The sequence below is a fragment of the Centroberyx gerrardi genome, chromosome 14 (genome assembly GCF_048128805.1).
Source record: "Centroberyx gerrardi isolate f3 chromosome 14, fCenGer3.hap1.cur.20231027, whole genome shotgun sequence".
Lineage (NCBI taxonomy): Eukaryota > Metazoa > Chordata > Actinopteri > Beryciformes > Berycidae > Centroberyx > Centroberyx gerrardi.
The window spans coordinates 20,545,638-20,564,799 of NC_136010.1; the positions used below are offsets into that span (position 1 = coordinate 20,545,638).

General features: G+C 41.4%; 2 protein-coding genes across 6 annotated transcripts; one reads left to right on the plus strand and one right to left on the minus strand.

Moving 5' to 3' along the window:
- Nucleotides 1-938: 938 nt before the first annotated feature.
- Nucleotides 939-5,203, minus strand: LOC139914371 (uncharacterized). 2 transcript variants are annotated; one of them, XM_071902671.2, is made up of 5 exons: nt 5,080-5,203; nt 4,088-4,420; nt 2,527-2,844; nt 2,197-2,353; nt 939-1,833 (listed from the first exon to the last, which is right to left on the minus strand). In XM_071902671.2, exons 1-5 carry the CDS (start codon nt 5,114-5,116, stop codon nt 1,692-1,694), a joined length of 987 nt encoding a protein of 328 aa, XP_071758772.2. In that variant the 5' UTR covers nt 5,117-5,203; the 3' UTR covers nt 939-1,691. The 2 variants fall into 2 exon arrangements, with proteins under 2 accessions (XP_071758772.2, XP_078144566.1); XM_078288440.1 differs by lacking the exon at nt 939-1,833 and adding an exon at nt 1,852-1,989.
- Nucleotides 5,204-6,585: 1,382 nt separating this feature from the next.
- On the plus strand, nt 6,586-19,160 carry ptpn22 (protein tyrosine phosphatase non-receptor type 22). Of its 4 annotated transcripts, none has more exons than XM_078288476.1 (27): nt 6,586-6,884; nt 8,288-8,396; nt 9,026-9,102; nt 9,335-9,430; nt 9,616-9,654; nt 10,033-10,104; nt 10,355-10,414; nt 10,754-10,896; nt 12,237-12,303; nt 12,409-12,486; nt 12,747-12,833; nt 13,366-13,496; nt 13,634-14,145; nt 14,260-14,355; nt 14,540-14,617; nt 14,897-14,968; nt 15,088-15,224; nt 15,591-15,618; nt 15,744-15,842; nt 16,167-16,235; nt 16,386-16,519; nt 16,817-16,844; nt 17,274-17,336; nt 17,770-17,864; nt 17,967-17,997; nt 18,098-18,181; nt 18,273-19,160. In XM_078288476.1, exons 1-27 carry the CDS (start codon nt 6,783-6,785, stop codon nt 18,332-18,334), a joined length of 2,649 nt encoding a protein of 882 aa, XP_078144602.1. In that variant the 5' UTR covers nt 6,586-6,782; the 3' UTR covers nt 18,335-19,160. The 4 variants fall into 4 exon arrangements, with proteins under 4 accessions (XP_078144602.1, XP_078144603.1, XP_078144604.1 ...); XM_078288477.1 differs by having other exon boundaries at nt 17,773-17,864; XM_078288478.1 differs by having other exon boundaries at nt 14,266-14,355.
- Nucleotides 19,161-19,162: the final 2 nt, after the last annotated feature.

The following is a 19,162-nucleotide window of genomic DNA, read 5'->3' on the forward strand; positions in this document are numbered from 1 at the left end:
TATATATCTTTTTGAAAAGTCTGACTTTTGAAAATATATATGTTTTGGTGTATATTACTTCAGTGCTTGCAAAATTACAACACTACAAATATAAGCTATTTTTGGACATGTATCAAAATCTCCTTTAATTAATTTTAAAGTGAAAATAATATTACAGTTACAGATTGGGCCTATAAAGACACATTGATTTTTTTTTTTTTTAAAGTTGATAACTTGTTTCTTATATAACATTAATAGATAAATCACTACCACTTTAGCATAAAATGTGGTTCCAAATGAACAGTAGCTATATGAATGTTACTGGGGCAGAAGCCTGTTTAGCCACTGTATGTCCATACGTGACCATGACTAATGTGTCTTTTAATGGCAAAATTAAAAGAAAAAAATACCACTCACTAATTTGCTATCATTAGACATCTTCCTACAATGTAGACCATCAGATAAATGCATGCCTTAAATTGTGGTCAGCCTCTGTAGTGAACCCAACCCAGGGTTTATGGGAGCAAGTGATGCACTTCCCATTGAACATGATACTTAAGGTGTGGCATAAGTGTCAATATCTTGAAAAAATAAATAAATACATTTAAAAAGAGGTATCTAAGGTGAAACCCCATAACCTTTTATGGTTGCACAGCAATTTCCTGGATATTGCATTGCGTTTCTCATGTTTCTCATGATTACAATACATCTATTTACATGCCATAAAACACCTCACTGCCAATTCACTATTTGTGCAAGAGATTAGTTTCCAAATACCTGGGTGAGGTATTTGCATGTTTTATACGGTCTCTGAGGAAACAATATTTGCTCTACAGTACATAGACCTGCATCACTTATCAGTATACTTTCCATGTGCTTGTATCAGTTTATTTATGTATGGATAACACTGTCTTATGTACATAGTATGTATTGGCTGAATTGTCTTGTATGTATGTATGTATGTATCAACATCAAGCCAACACTGAAAAGAAGTTTACTAGAAGCACCAATACTATATGGAGTTCATTAGGATCTAAGTTTGTTGGAGCTAAATAGTGCTGGGTAGAATTATGTCATTTCTGGTCAGGATCTGATGGGTTTGGCCTTCCATTGTGAAAAGTCCAGAGGGCCTGAAAACACGGCCCTGACCTCATAATGTTCTATGTGGCCTGTTTCCGGGGAAGAAAGGAGTGCAAATAAACAGTTAGCCTAACTCTATTTGTGTGCGCTGATAAGAGTAAACCCACATTCTAACCAGTAAGAAATGTTCTGAATCACCCGGAGCACTTCCTGGTTTCCACTCCCATCATTGGTCATGGTCATAATTTCCAGCCAGCATAATTAGGGCTTGATTCATAGTTTTTTTTTTCTTACACTTTATTAAATCTATTCCAATTCCATATAACACAGTTACATTTGAGACAAACCTGAGGTGCCAAATGGTAAAGTATCAGCAAGCAGGGGCCCGAGGGGTGTGTGTGTGTCTCAATGATGACCAATGTTGATAAATGGTGCTAAGATAGGGCATACAGATAAACATGTGGACCTAGTGTATAATATAGTATAGTAGTATAGTATAGTATAGACATGAATCATTATATTTTATCATGTTAATAATCACATATAAAACCATAAAAACAATGCCAAGTAAGTTGATATGCTTTCCAAGTAACTACCACTGTAACATGCAGGTCAATGAGCCGAATGGGACATTAAACCCGCCTCTGTCTCTTGGCACATGTGGTATGGCTTCTTGCTTCCGTGTATCTGTACACGGAGCACAAAACTATCAGCAAGAATGCAAAGGAACCCCATCGCAGTGATGTGTACCAGAGTGGATGTCCTGCCCATTCCCTGAAAAAAAAACAGGAAGATTTGAAACTGTTTTCAGGAAACGAACACTCGTGGAGTCATTGTAAGATATTTTTACTTGACATTTTTCTGCTTACACCGTATTTTTTAGCTAATGTCACGAACCTCCACTAACTGGGCAAAAAGGAAATAGCTGTCCTGAAAAATGAGAGATAGGGTGTTTTGTTTCAGAGAAAGGAAAGATTTACAGAAACACAGATGTGCTGTGACTGTTGGAGGACTGTTGCACCACCCACGGAAATGGAATAACTTAGGAAGTGGAGAATGAATTTCAGTTCAGCCCCCTCTGACATGGAGGGGCATTATTTCCATTAAACTAAGTAGGAGGATACCACACGGTCTGACCTGCTGTGAAGCAGATCTTGATCAGTCTGATTGATGTGTAAAGACTGGATTCTCCTCTCAAAGTGCTGGGTTTTCCTGGTAGGCTGGCAGGTGGTCAGAGCCAGAGTTGTGGCTGTGGTGGTGCTCAGTCTATCGGCACAGTCATAAAGGGGTTGGTCTGATGATTATAAAAAGAAAGGCGTTACAATGCCCTATCAACTTGTACCTTGGGCAATCTGGCTGTTACAACAGCTTCAAAACAAATCAGCCACAATCACAATTAACATGCTTTTACCAGCATAAGTATCACTTTTACAGGGGGAAAAAAACAAGCCTAACATCCATTCCTACCCTGTATGTTAATGACATAGACACAGCTGCTGTCTGCGGGCATCAGAACCTGCACAGACAGGATATCACTCCTCTGGCTGCTTATGTCATTGCTGGCACTGCAGTAGTATTGGCTGTCCTTTTCCACCCTGCCACAGTGTAGGCCCAAGTCTGACGTGCTGTGGAGCAGGATGTCCCGGTGTGGGCTGTGTTGATACCAGGCGTAGTGAACGCTGGTGCCCAATGTGCAGCCGCAGCGCACGGTCACCGGCTGCCCCCAGCATGTGAACTTATCCACCGGAGAGCTCAAGGGCCAGAGCCTGGGTTTGGACACTGGCACTGGCACAGAGAAACAAGTCACATAATTGGATAATTCACTTAAAGACCAGGTTGAAACAGGATGTTGGGGCGGGACATAATGCAGTGAGTAGTGCCGCTATGTCCGAGTCTTTTGGTTGATTCGTTCATGTCGAGTCAGTACATCCAAATGAATCGAAGTTTTTCAGGTTTTTTCTTAGATTGAGCCATACAGCTCCAGGCAGCGTCCTGTCTGCCTACACAGTAAGTGTTGTTCTCGTTTTAGGCCAGTAGAGGGCAAGATATCCTAATTAATTACTGTTAAACGACTGAATGATCGCCATGTGGTTGTGTTTTTCCCCTCTGGGCTTGCCGTACTTAGATATTGCTTTGTTGACTGATTCGTTCATGTGCCTTGATACTGAAAACTCAGACTCGACTGGACATGGCAGCAGTATCGAGCGCTCGAGACGCTGCTGGTCTCAGACAGCCTGCAGATACTGTCTGCCCAGGTCGGCACGCTGCTGCGGCTTCCAGCTTGGTTGGAAGTTACTAGTTCAGCCTTTTGGTGTAACTAATCTTGTCATTTGTTTTAAGCCATATTACAAACAATTTTAAACAAGTGTGCTTTTGTACTCTGTTAATTATTTTCTTAATGAATAACAATTGACCTCACACACCAATTTAAAAACTACTATTATAGTGCTTCGCTCACCATATAAATAGACAAGTAGAATCAATAAAACTAAAAACTGTTAACATTTACCAAGATGCATGACTTCATAAGTCACCATCTAAAATATAATGAAATAGAAACAATTAATGAGCTTTGATGGAAACTCGAAGTGGGAGGAACCAGTAGCCTACGTACCACTAAACAGACTCGGTATGTTTTGAGCTCGAGAATGATTCATTTAAAATGATTTGTTCCTTCTTTTTTGACCTGCACTAGCAGTGAAGGACTGTTCAGAAGTCTAAGCTAATGGAATATGAGTCAGGGAGAGAAAGGCAGATTTATTTGATGGGGGGGTGGGGGGGGGGGGGTGCGGAGGGGCGGGACTGTTAAAAAATCTGATGGTTTTATTGGTTAGAAATTTATTTTTACGCCTACTAGTGAGGTCACCATGAAAGATGCTGTGTTTTCCAGGAAGTAAAAGTAATGGGAGTTCATTTCATGGGGACTTTAACTTGACAATATAGAGGAATAAACGTTAGCATTACTAATATCATGTTAGTGATGTATGCCTTCCGATCCCAACATTCAAAGCTTCTGTCGTGTTCTTACCTTCAGTGACAACCACTTTGATTGAAGCCATGATGTCGGAATATATTTTGTCAATCCCAACCCAATACACTCCGGTGTCCTTTATCAGGAGGCCGGTGATTTTCACAAACAGCCCTCTTGTTCCCGCATCTATGATGTGAGACCTGTGCCTGGATTCGGTTTTGGCGATGCCCTCTGAATCCATCAGAATCTCACAGGTGCTTCTGGAGTCCCCTCGACACCAGTACTTCTTACTGTACCGAAAGCTTTTTGTGTCATAGCTGCAGACCAGAGTGAATTCACTTCCAACACTTGCCTTGATCTGTCTTTTATCACACTGGAGCTGAACACTGGCTGAGGGTGGAACAGAGGTTAATCAGTGTCATACTGCATACATGGTTTCAAGTTGTACAGCTGCATATTCAAGACTTTTGGTTTCATTTCATTTAACCTTTATTTCAATATTAACCATGTGACCAACTTAGTGTCTGAAGTTAATTTGTTTCAGGCTGTAGCTCCTCCTGAGCACAAAAAGTGGATTTGCTAATCATGCGGTTAAATCTGGGGTAACACACATTCACCAAAATGGATCTGGTGTTATAAGTGTGCCTGTCTTTAAATAGGAGACAATAGTTACTCAGGTAAGAAGGAGCAATATTACTGATCCTTAGATAACACAGTTCTTTATCTATTTATCTATTCAAGACCCAGTTCTTATTGTTATTACTAAGATTATGTTTAACAATAACTTTAATTTTAGTGAAACAGACATTTGTGAAAACAGTTCCTATGACTGTACAATGTAATTATTTTACATTTCTGCACAGAAAAAAAAATATTTTCATTGTATTTCTTGTAAAATCTTATATAAAATGGAAACAGGGCAAAATGGAATTACAAAAACCCCGGATCGCAGTGCAATGAAAAAATAAAATAAGTGAAATAAACTTAGTTCCAACTACAGTTAGAAAGTTATAATAATGAATACATACTGTAAATAATAGTCCACTCACCATGGAACAGCAACATCAGATAAAGTGTCTTCATCATGTTGGGAAAAGTCAGGTTTTGAAATCATGAAGTTCATGATGAAGATTCAGGAAGTTGAAGAGATGGACTGTGGTGAGCTGCTTCCTGTTACCTAGTAGGTCGCTGCAGTGTGGCAGGTGCAGTTTAGACTGCCTGCTGTTGTGTTTTCCTACGCCACTGAAAAACACACATATGGCTTATCTCACACAAAAACATCTTTACTTTAATTTGTGTCATTGTAATATTATGGTCAAATATGTAGGGCTTGGTTTTACAATAGGAAAAATGCATTTTCAACATTTCACTTTAGATGTTTCTGTCTTCATTCTAACTTGAAGGTGATGAGACCATAATAATTTTATTCAGTTACTTGGGAGAGCACACAGTAAAACTTTAGACTAAAACATGTCAGACTGTGGTGATATTGACAACCCACACAAAGAGGGGCTGGGTAAATTGAACCACTCAGTTCCATGTCAGAATGGTCAGAATGGTTTTATTCACCAATAAGCCACTAGATGTCATCATGCTACCAATGTATGTAGTATATACCTGTTGAACGCTGCAGTTCCTTATGAATGTGCAGGCTTGTCAGTGTAACTGGAGCATAGTAGGCTAAGATTAACACAACAACAGCATGTCGGTTTTTCTGGTGAGCCTGTTCTGTGTGTGTTTCCTCTCCACCTGTTGGAATTCTTCATAGAGCACACTTGTATAACACTTTTCTTAAAGTTACAAAGGGGTGAAAAATGAAAGTAGCAGACAACGTAACACATCTGCTATAATAAAGGGAAGTCTTGCGCTGCTGACTTAATGCCCATAGCTTCTTAAGAAAACGCCTCCCATTGCTCCTTAAAGCCTACTCAGCAAAAGTTAAGTTTATAAAAATGAGTTTTCAAGGAAGTTTTGCAAGTTACAGAGTTTGCCAAGTGGTTTTTCTTAAAGCAGGCTGTTCCAAAGTATAGGAGCCATGATTGCAAGTGCTTGATCGCCTATTGTCTTAAATCCTGGATGTTGTAGTGTGTGTGTGTGTGTGTGTGTGTGTGTGTGTGTGTGCAGTGGTTTGCCAAAGCATAGGTACAGATGAAGAGGTCCAGACAGTTGGGTGGGCTGCTGCTGCTGCTGCTTGCCAGCTACAGACAACAGGATTCTCACCCTGACACCCTCTCTTCACCACTCCCTCTGCCTCCATCTCTACCCACATCCCTCCTCTACTCCTCTTGTGTCTCCTGAATGTAGTCCAACAGGCTCGACTGCCTGCAGTGCGCTCTGACTCTGGGTAGGAACAGCTGTTCACGCCTGTGTATGCACATAGATTTCTGGCCCTCTCTCTGTTTGTGGGTGTTTCCCTCCCACTCCCTCTCTAACACTCAGACAAATGCAATCACACACCCGGGTGGCTCTAGGACCCAGTGAGAGATACCCAGGGGGCGCGGCAATATTTTTAATCTGACCACAGAACCTGTTAGCTCACTCTTGCTTCCTCTAAGACAGCTCACACGCTCCCTCACAATAGTTCCTTGATGTGACAGTTGCAATAGAGAAGTGCTCTTTGCAGCAGCCACAGACCCGCCACGGCCCCGTAACCCCTGCCTTGGGATCTCCGCTCCATGACCCGTGGAGGAGGACCTTTGTGTCCTGACATGCCTGAGAGAGGTGGCCTATCCCAGGCAGCGAACAGCCAGTCATGGAGCAGCAGGCCTGGATACTGAGGAGCTTCCTGGAACAGCTGGAGGGAAAGGAGGCTGTGGACAGGGACGCAGAGAATGGCCTTGCCGTGGAGTTCTTGGTGAGTCTAGCATCATGTCCGTTTTGTTACAATACTGTAGGCACCTGAACTGTAGATGAAGCCTCCGAAGAGTGGAGTGGTTTCTCCAGTGACATTAATGATCAAGTTGTTTGATAATGTGTCAAATTTGTATGTTGACATTGGGCACACAGTGAGAGTGCAAACAAACTTTCCAAAATTGCCAAATTTTCACAAAAGACATCATGTTTAGGGTAGTGACATACTGCTATTGTGTCAACGGCCCCGCCGCCACACCGCTTCCTCTTTGGATTGATGTTGTCATTGAAGTCCCATGAACAAGGAAGGAGAACTATAGGCAAATGTAATGTACTCGATGCAGAGCAATTCTCAGTTATCATTTATCAATCTTGTATACACATGCACACACACTCACTTCTCCATACATACGCACAGTCTTGTGCCCCAGGATGACATCACCAATAGGCGGTTGCCATGGTGATGAGCTACATGTCAGTGCCTGAGGACGGCGCCATGCGCTCCACATGCCCCCCTGCCGCTGTCATGCCTCTACCACCCTAAGCACTCCAGAGGAAGGGGTCCATTGCATCACTTCCTTTAAGAACAACAAGCGCTCTGTACTGTTAGCAGTGCAGATGGTCTGCAAGGCCTTTAACTAACTGCGTTGAACTGTGAGAACTGCGCTCTGAACAAAAAGACCAGTGTCTTGGAAAGTCCTGTAAGTGAGGATGTGTCATGACTTTACTCTGAGTGTCAGTCATTCCACCCAGTCGATGCCGAGTGGAAATCCTTTCAGTTTGTCAGTTTCTAGTCAAAAATGAGTCATGACAGGCATCTGGTGGTCAGGTCCCGTACCGTGTGATCCTCGATGCACAGGGTTTGGGCCTAGCCTGGCCTTTGGTCACATGTAGGTAATGTGGGTCACATGTGGGTAAACTATGACCTCCAGTCGGTGGTCATCATAAGACAAACAACCACCAATGTAAACAAAAAGCAATTATATTTTCAGAAAAACACTGATTTATGCTTTTCCCCTTAGAAAATCCCTATCCTCACATAACTTACCAGTTACTTAGCAGTTTGATACTGCTTACTCTGATGTACTGTATATTATGAATTTATGTCAGGCTAAGATTTATGTCATCCTAAAAAGGTTGGTAAACTGTAATTTACAAATATAAATGCGGGTAAACTGAGTTCAGGTGTGTTTACCCTCCACTACATCTCTGCCTACACATAAGCCAAGTCAAAGTTGTTGCAAAATGTAGTAAAGCTACCATGAAGAGCAGTTCTCCCCCATTGTAATGTAATCATCATATTGATAGGGCCTCAGAATAATCAAATCATGACTGAACTGCCCTAGTTGAAAGCTTTGTAATTGAATGTGCTTATGATTTAAGTGATTTCTTACATTTTTTTTCCAGAGGCTGAAAAGGCAGTCAACCAAGTACCGCACTGACAAGACTTACCCCACCAAGGCAGCAGAAAAGCAGGAGAACTTCAAGAAGAACCGCTACAAGGACATTGTTCCCTGTAAGAAAGATCTTTCAAAGCTCTGCTCAGGCCAGATGTGTGACAAGTAGTTTGCAAATAATACTTCTGCATATAATAATAATTCTGCATCAGGGCAGCTCAGGTAAAGATGTGAATCAGAAGAAAGTATATAAAATTGACTTCCATATACACAATACAATGTTGACATTTTACAGTTAAAAGATAATTATAGTAATTATGTAATATAGTCTACAGGTGTGACTAATTAAGTTGATAGACTATATACTGTAATGGTTATTCAGTTGCAACTACTGAGGAAGGCAGAATGCCAAAACGTATGGCTGTGGGATTATGTTCATCTTGAAACTACATGAAGAAGAATTAATTGATTAAAGAGAGAAAATTAGTTCCAGAGTGTGGTCTGTTTATGTTGGTAATACTACAAAACATTCTGGCACTCATTATATTGGACTATGTGGAATCAAACCCATCTGGTATCCGAGAATTATTTACAAATACTGTCTGGCACAGGTACAAGGATTTATGCCACAATCCAGAATTAAACCAGATTCACAGTAATGTAATAAAGAGGCACAATACAAGCTTAGGCTAACTGACTAAAGTGTCATATTCATATAATTGTAACCTGCGTGCTTCTCTCCTCTTAGTTGACCACAGCAGAGTGACGGTCACCCTCAGCACCTCCAAAAATGACTCTGACTACATCAACGCCAGTTTCATCAAGGTCAGTAGATTTGAATGCTTGATTCAAATTAGGATCTTTGTCTCTTTCAGGACTTGGGCCTTTGAAAATATGCTGTGAGTGAAATTGCATTGTACAACAGAGACATATTTTCATGCTACAATATTCTAGCTAGGTTGAATTGTGTTTGTTGATAATCTACTGTATAGATGTAACTGTAATTATAAAACTGCAATAATTCTTATACTACATCTGACTCTTGTTGTGTGGACAGGGGGTGTCAGGCTCCAGGGCCTACATCGCTACCCAGGGTCCTCTGCCCCACACAGTGCTGGACTTCTGGAGGATGCTTTGGGAGTACAACACAGAGGTGAGACAATGAGGCATTTCACTGCAGGCGTGTTGCTCTCAAAACATCCATTAGCATACTTCAGTGCTGAAATGATCAAATGAGGCCTACTTTGCCTGCATAAACAGAACATTGCTGAGCGCACTCTTTGCTCTGTGCTTATATGTGGTACATTGCATCTCTCATGGTCTTGTTTTCTGCTGTAGGTCATAGTGATGGCCTGTCGGGAGTTTGAGATGGGGAAGGTAACACCATTTCTCACATTCATGTACACAGTCCCTTTCACTCACCAAACTCAACACACATTTGTACTGTAATTTGTGTGCCAGTAATATTTCATAACTTATTCAGCAATATATAGATGCATATTATGTGTGAATTTCTGTTCAGCTTTGTGTAGTTTTGTAGACCACATTCTCAGAATTAAATCATCAATGTTTGAATAGTTCATTGCATGTTATGGTTGAACGTGTAGTTTGAAATGCATTTTTGCTGTTTTTTGTTTGTTTTGTTTGTTTCTTTAAAATCACAACCATTTTAAATGGTCTCATCCGTGTAATTCCCCAGTCTGAGGTAGCTCACTGGAATATATTACCCTGCAAGCTGATTGTACTCCTTTGCAGAAAAAGTGTGAGCGCTACTGGCCAGAGAAACAAGAGGAGGCATTTGTCTGCGAGCCTTTCACAGTTTACTGTGTGAGTACTTTCTTTTGTCAGACCACTTCCTGCTTTAACTGGTTCCTGAAACACACTGGCCCTTAACACAATGCTGACTTTTGCATTGCTATCTTCCCTGGGCATCTAGAGTGTCACAAAGTGTTTGGTTATGCTGTTATTAATGCGTTACAAATGAAATTCACATGTCATTTTTAAATAACACCAATAAGTACGTAGGTTTTCTCCGCTCCAAGAATCTAAAGCTGCACTGCTGGCTTTGTTTGTACAGGATTCTGAGGAAAATAAAGGAGATTATCTGACAAGGACGTTAAGGGTGACCTATCACAATGTAAGTAGTGTTTATACCCCGACTGTGAGCATAAATGTCAGGATAAATCTCATAAGGCAAACAGAGATTATCAGCCTAGGTGTTGTTAGCTGCTACAATGGGTAGAGGCAGTTGTGGAAATATTTAAATCTTGGAATCACAAACAAACATATCACATGTTTGAGGTAGGATCTAGTGATATCATTTCATTTATATAATTTTTTCATAGTGACACATAGCAAGAAGCTTTGTAAATGTGTTAGTTTGTCTTTGATTGATAACCTTGGAGTTAAACATGTTTTTTAAAAAATACCTAAAGGCTTGCATTCTAATTGTTTACAATGCTTTTGTTTTCTCCAGTGTAGCCGAACTTTGAAACAGCTGCACTATGTCAACTGGCCAGATCACGGTGTGCCAGACACCATTCCTCCCATTCTGGAGATGTTGCAAGAGATGCGTTCCTATCAGGCCCACGATGATGTGCCCATCTGCATCCACTGCAGGTCAGGCCTCCTCCTCAACCTTATTAACTGGATGGGCGGGAATTAGTTTTGTTAAAGTATCAGGAGATGAGCGGTTGAGATGTGCGGAAATTTCCCTGCTTTTCTGTCTCCTCCTCCCCTCTTTTACTCCATTCTCTTCGAACACATGACAATTTAAGTCATTCAGTGATCACACTTCTGGTTTTGATTGTGTACAGTTACTGGATGAATGCAGCAGCCTGTGTTTGCCCCCCGTAGACGGTAGGCACCTCCCCCCCCTCCTCTGACACAGGAAGCGTGTGCGTAGGTGGATAGCCAACAGACCATGTATGAAAGCATAGGTGTGGGCATTTCCCCTCATACTGTCTTGCACTTAACATTGTGGCTGATTAAAGCCCTCATGCAGCTCGCCTGCTAGAACTTGCTCTGTACTGAGTAAAACTAAAATCGTGACTCGTGTCAAGCTATTTGCAACAAAAGCGAAGCGTCAAAATCAGATTGTGGCCTACTGTGGCCTACTTCCTCAAATTGGCCCAGCATGTGGCTTGGCCTATAGCTTGTCATACGCTGAAGCCTAAGCGCGGACAGAATAATAACAAAATGTCACCATAAGGTGGTGGTACGCCTTTAACGCTATCTAAAATATCAAAAGGTAGTTACACCTTAACCTTGCAGTACATACACCAGTTGCCCCTAATTTGAATGATTCATTTAGCAGAAGTACAATGTTTAGTTTGATTATATGTGTTTACTGAATGGTAGAGTAGTGTAGTGTCTTTTGCATTAGCATCAAAGCATGCCACATCATGACATGCCCACACCTTTTTGAGGATGAGGTGGCAGGAATGGAATGTTCAGTCAGCAGATCCAACCAAGCAGTCAATCACCTCACTTCCCAGTAAGGCTTCACCTGTAGACAGCTACTGGAAGGGATGCTGAGTTTTAGCCTCTCCCAAAGTTGAATTTAAATGTGATGGACATTAGATACACTTAGATTTGGTATATGCCTTTCACAGCTGGGTCAAATAGGAATTGCAAATATTGGCATTTGTTTTAACCTGCGTCAGTACCAGATGGGTGCGGTTTGGACAATGCAATTAGTACATTTATTTTCTGTGGTTGTCAACTTACCTGACACTAACGAATCGTCCTGTGGTAAAAAACTACCCATCTTAAGTAGGTTAAAACAAACACAAAGAATTGTATGCAAATACTATCTGACCCAAGTCTGATGACGTCTTGCATTCCTCTATAACACGTAATAATTCGAGAAGCACTGAGGATTATGTTGAAATAATTGTACTGGACGCAAGTCATTGACTGGGTGGTTAAAATGTGACTTTTGGCTGCTGTGATTGCAGTGCTGGCTGTGGTAGAACAGGAGTCCTGTGCGTCATCGATTATATTTGGAACCTGCTGAAGAAACAGGTGAGATGTTCCTGTCTTGATACTTTCCACACGTAATCTACCTTAAGCCAGAATAAATGTAATGGTAAATAATGTAAACTGTACTGTATGTTTGCCTGTTTTCAGATGGTTCCTGCAAACATCTGCATCTACGATTTGGTTCAAAACATGCGAACCCAGAGGCCCTCAGTGGTTCAAACCAAGGTGGCTGTTGTTTTTTACCCCTTCTTTTTAGAAAAAACACAAGACAGGATGTTAAATGTAACAAATCTCTATATTTTTAGCAACAGCTACACTAGCCATGCGCCTCAATCTAGTTCCAACAAGTAGAGCCACATTTCTGGCAGTTCGTAATGTCACTGGCTCCCTTTTGTCACATGTCTTTTGATCATTTGTGTTATGTGCGTCATGCCTTGGGGCTAAGATGTCACCTAACAGAGCAGGTTTTTGATGTTTAACCTTAGGAACAATATGAGCTGGTCTACAGAACCATCAAGTTCCTGTTTGAGAGGTATCTGCACTCCATGGATGCACAAGCCAGCAGAATTGAGGTGAGTAACCAGGAACACACCCTTTGACAATGACCCAGAAAAATCAGAAACAATTTAAGGGCATGTAAGTGCTCTAACACCAACCCACACACAAAACCATAACCATAGCAGGACAAAAATACAACTTGGCAGCCTATTTTGTGGTTTCAGTAACTTTCTAATTCACTGAAAATGGAGCGTCACATGATCATGGTGGCAAATCATCAAACTGCAGGCTGACGGTGTCAGGCTTTACAATGTGTATAATTACTACTGCAGGAAATGAATAATCGAGCTGGATGTGTGTTAACAAGGTTACTGCTCTGCTTGGTGAAGCTAAACACATATTAATACTATGCCAAGTTAGAGATGTGTTCAACTGAGAGGCTCTCTACTACATGCTGTGGAATTACAGATGCCATAATACTGAATATCATTCAGGCACTACAGCAAAAACTCACATCTATTTCATGCAATGGAATCCATTTACATGCAAATTTTCTTCCCTTGCCAAAAGTTGTTGTGACTGACACTGCTATGTTGAACTGACCAGGTGGCAGTGGCTCCGTCTCCTATCACAGCAGCCAGTGACAGTGAGTTCTCTGACCTGAGTGAAGAGTTGGAGTCTGACTTAAGACCAAGACCAGAATTCCAGCATCTACTGTATCCAGAGTCACAGCAAAGGTGCTATTAATGACCTGATCACTGCTTTTTCATAATATACTGTATTTCACAAGCTCACAGAATTAAAATAACATGGCCATTGCATAGTGGACGTAATAGACTTCAATTTCTGGTTGATACATCTTCATTTCTTCTAGGTTTCCATTAATACAAGAGTGGGGGCAGACACCCAATCATGTTGCACCACTGAGGATGCCTTCATTGGCAGCGGAGGGTGATGTTTTACCACAGTCCCACGCAACCATGTCCTCAAATTCAGACATTCTCAGTGCCTTGACAGCCCGTGACAAGCAGAGGGAACAGCAACGACAACAGCTACTCCAGGGCCTGTGGCTTCCTGTAGCTGCGCCCTCCAGCCAGGACCTCCAGGAGGGAGCCTGTCTCAACGACTTCACCAGGACCTCACCCAGCCTGGGAGCCCCTGGACTGGAGGAGAGGATAGAGGAGAGGGATGACACACCACCGCCGAAACCTCCCGTCCCGCCTGTGGCAGCCATTTGTCTGACAGTGGAGGACCCCTACTTTGACGCTTCACTGAGCCCTACTGAAGAGGCGGCTCCTGCCAGCCAGTGGACAGCGATCCCAGTCTTCAGCACACCCAGTCTGACTCTGAATGACCAGACTCTGGAGCTCAACTCTCCTCCCTCAGGTGAGCAGTGATGTCTGTGCATGTAGCAGTCTCGTCAAAATAAGCAACATGGATGACAGAATGATAGAATTTGATTTTGGAGATGTTTGTATTGACTGAAGTGCATTTTTTTAGGTACAGTTCCTACTCACTCAGATGAAGACATACCTCCTCCGTTACCTATGCGAACCCCTGAATCCTATGTACTGGAAGTTGCTTCTGTTGATGCAGGTTAGTGCTATCAGCATATATAAATGCCTGCAGTATAAATTACACTGAGCACTGTACTCATCCCTTTAGGTTTATTACAAGAATTCCCATTTCACAATTTTCATCCAGTCTTTCATCATTTTGCTGTGCACTACTGCCTCCTTGACTCTAGAGTGTAACAACATGCTATGATTCTGTCTCTCAGAGCACTCAGAGCCCTGTGACAGGTTAGCCGTCGTCATCCCACCCAATGCTGCTGCTGTGGCTCTCAGGGAGATGGGAGGTGAGGAAAAGATGTATAAACGGAAAATATTTATTGTTCTGAAATGCATAACTACATGTTTGCACTCTCAAAAATGATACTATTTGTTCCCAGAGGTCTTAAGATAACTAAAAACATAAAAATGTAATTAATCGTACTTTAATGCCAGTAATCAGTTTGTCAAAATAGGAGTCATGTTTTTTGAATGATGATGTCAAATATGTTATACTTATGCTGGATATACAAAATAGGAGCTATATTGATCCCACTGAGCCATGACACTAATTTCCATATTTTCAGGGAGCCCCCCCTCACCTGTCCCCCCACTTCCAGAGAGAACCCCGGAATCATTTGAGTTAGCCATTGATCAAGGTAGGTGTGAGCGATTACAATTCACAATTCATAAAACAATAAGCAAATAATTGATTGTGAATAGCATGTTTTGCTTAAAAATCAAATTATGATATTGATGATTCTGGCTTGGCATTCAGCTCCTGTGGAGCAGACGTTAGAGGTCACGCCGGCAGTGAACCTGAACAGAATAGGAACGTCTTCAGAATGGTCTGGCAACCCACTGCAAGCTGGTGTCACAACTCAGAGCGAGATGAAACCTTGGACGAGGAGTAAGGTGAGAATGAACTCTCTCCGATGGCAGATGCGTCCCCTCCAGCAAATTAGTGTCATGCTGGTTTACACGGTACACAACAATTTTGTGAACTTAATGTAAGTTGAGATGAAGTCAGCATGTGGTTGACAGTTATCAGCGAGCTCCAGTCATGGAGCTGATATGGTGGATACATCTGCTGATGTGGATGCTACATCTGTCACTCAACACATTTTATGAGATTGAATGCTTTAAGCAACCTGTAATTTACACAGCTGCAGATGGGTTTTCAAACAAAAACTATTTTGCATGTATCGAGACGCAGACAGTAAGAGCTTGTAAAAATGTCACTGTAGCCATGTAACAGTAACACATTTCTCTTTCTTGCAGAGTTTGAAAGTAAAAATGACTTTCACAGGTATGTTTTTTTCTTCTTATGATACACCAACCAAACACAGTGATCAACGCTCACAGAATAAATGATGTGCCAATAATACTGTAACTTGATGTGCATTGGTCCTGTTTTTCCCATGGTTTCTCCAGCACCAGTAACACAACCAGTTCTTGAATCAAATACAACTTCAAACCTCCCCCCTCCCCCTCCACCTGCGGACTCGCTGACTCCTCCATTGTCCCCTCAAGGTAAGATGATCAGGTAGAATGATGGAATCAACAACTAACTTTGATTTTTACAACTTCAGGATTATGGGGAGATATTTGGCTACAATCTGTTTATAGCTTCTCCTCTATGATTCATTTAAAAGCAAATCTACAGACCTAATGTCTACAAGGAACAATGGCATTTAGCTTTATAAATGTGTAAAATGAAACACACACACACACACACACACACACACACACACACACACACACACACACACAAACAGGGGAAAGTGGTTCCAGTGTTCTTAAATAAGAAATTAAGAGTTTAGAGAAACTGAGAGTTGATCTTCTGTGCTTGTGCAGCTTGTGGGAGCCTGACCCCACCGCTTCCCGACAGAACCCCCGAGTCCTTCATCCTGGCCACTGAGGAGGGTGAGTGTGCATCTTCATCTTCCTCACAACAGAAACACACTCACACATTAAGAAGACAAGCACTTGAGCGCTAGACCACTCGATCGGCGAATACATTTCTAAGACAGCTTAGAGTAGAATGCCGTTTTGTCTGCTGTCCTGTTCCACCAGGTCGGGAGAACGCTGCCCCCTGCCTGCAGCCCAGTCAAACTACAGAACCCTCTCCAAGAATAGGCATCTCCTCAGAGTGGGCTGGCACCTCTCAGTCCAAGAAATTCCTGGATGTTGTCATGAACAGGAGCAAGGTAATGAACACATACTGGATTGTAAATCTGTATGTCACAGTCTTAGGGTGACTTTGTGTTGTACTGGAAAGCGACGGCATACAAAGGAATGACACTCACATGATGCATGACATTATGCATTATTCAAGCCATCAACTCTTGCACACTCTGAACAATGAGTTTGAGTAATTATTTTCAAAAATGCTCCCTTTGTGCTATAAATAGCCATGATGGCTCCCCTTGTGATTCACATGATGAGTCAGACCCTCCAGTTGTTAGGACATTAACACATTCATCTGCTCTTGAATGTTCCCCCAGAGTGTTCGAGCTAAAAGTTCAAGACATGGTAAGCTGTTTTCTCTCATGAATGAACAGTCAGACTGCTTTCTCTCCACATAAACTGGCAATTACTGCTGTCAGTGAAGAAATAACACTCATTACTCTTTAGGTTCATAGTTTTATGGGTTGTAATCCACCGGTCTATATCATGCTGTGTTACACAATGCTGAAAAATGCCATTGCACACCAGCTACTGACCTAATCCTCTGTTTTATGTTGTTTGATGACTTGATAACTACACATACTGTACCAGTGCATGGCAGGCTAAAATTAGTCTATAAAAGTACCCATCTATACCACCGGGAGGCATCCTTGTCCAAATAAGTGATAGACTCTTGAATGGTAAAATGTAAGGTTATTTGTTGTGTTGATCATTATTAATGTAAAGGACTGTCTGTATGTATGGGGGTAGTTTATCATTGTGTTTCCACCACAGAGCCCCTCACTGCGTTTCAGCAGCTAGCTCCGCCTCCTGTGGTCATGGCTGGAGGAGGAAGTGGTGAGTTGCTATAGACATTAAGTGACTGAACACTTTACAATAGCCTCTGTCACACACACTCTTGCCATTAAATACATATATACAAGAAGCAGTCATGTCAAAAATCTTTCAACCGCACAACTCAGGCAATCATGGTGATTCTTGGTGATTCTTATGATGATGATTCTGATGATTCTTAACAATTAAGACTTGATATAATAATTCTTTCTAACGAAGACTTGATATGACACGTATATTAGATTAGAAAGCGTCAGTGTCCTCAAAGGGGCAATTTGAGTTGCAGCAAAGTACATACAGTACACATATTTCCAACATGAAAGCATACAGCGCCGTATGAATGGATTAACTTCTTGTTTTACATTCACACATACGATTCTGAGAAATAGAAATAGTAACCATTTGGTTTCATGTTTGTCACTGATGTGTTTATCAGCAGAAGTGGAACAGCATGGTGTAAACCACAGGCCCACCCCAAGCGCTGAGACCTCAGACAACAAAAGCAGTGGGAAAGGCATGTCTAGAACAAAGGTAACAGAAGCTACATGCATGCCAAAAACTCATCAAAGTTAAATGGAAAATAACAAGAATAACTCAAGAATAACTCACCAAATCTGGTTTTTTCCTGTCCAGAGCTTGAAGTTTTTTAGACACAAAGTAAAACGTAAGTAATACAAATTTATTTTAAATGGATAATAACTTGATAAATGCACTGATGCCCATACTACAAGTAGGAATAACATGTATAAAAACTATGTCCTCAGCTAAAACAGCCCCTCCACCAGCTCCTACTCAATCTGGATCACCACCTCCATCAAACGGTGCCTCCACTTCACTGTTCAAGTTTGGTAGGCCTGCATGCACTTCATTATTCACATGAACTGTGTTCCAACATGTATATGTATGACTATGCTTTCATATCATATTCATCTTCCTCAGGATTTGGGAACCGTTTTGGGAAGCCAAAAGGCCCCAGGAGTCATCCAGAGACCTGGGTGTAAGTCTTCATAGCCCCTGGAGTTCTGGTTCCATCTATCCAAAAAGTATATGTTACATAGAGGACTTGGACAGTTGGAAGTTCAGTATGAGCAGCCCTTGAAGATATGATGGAAGAAGATCACACAGAATTGACCCCCTATGTTCTGAAAAGCACTGAAAGCTGTTTCTCTCCCTCTCAGGACCAAATGACAATCCTCAAATGAGCTTTGCACAATAGCACCTTCTACTCTGTAGTCTTGACCGCTCGATTGTTGCATTGCCACCAGCTCTTTCTGTATTTTGTATGTTAACTCGGGTTGATTTTAATTCTTGATCAGCGTCTCGTTGAAGGACATGGACAATCATGGCCCCTTGGACCAAAGGCTTGAATGGACAATGTCATTCTTTTGAATAATTTGCTTGGACAATGGGGTCTGCAATGAGTTTTATGCTTCTCATTTATTTTAATGTTCAAGGTAGTGTTGTTAAACTTGTCTAAGTTGTGTAAATTGGTGTATGAGGAACATGTGTAGCTATAATGTGTGTACAGGTACTGACTGGTATTTATATCTTCTTCAAGGTGTCACCAAATCCATAATGTTTTGATTACAAAGACGTCCAGTAAATGTACCATGCACATTCAATGTTTTTCTACGCCATAATTAAGAAATCTTGTTTCTACTCTCTAAATGTTCATAAAAGTGTAACATCTTGAAAATGATAGATCAAACTACAATGAATCATGTGATGCATACAGATGTATAAACCAACTGTATAGATGAACTGAATGTTACATACACTGGTTACACGCAAAATTATTTATTTAAAAAAATACAGAAAGTCTATGCATT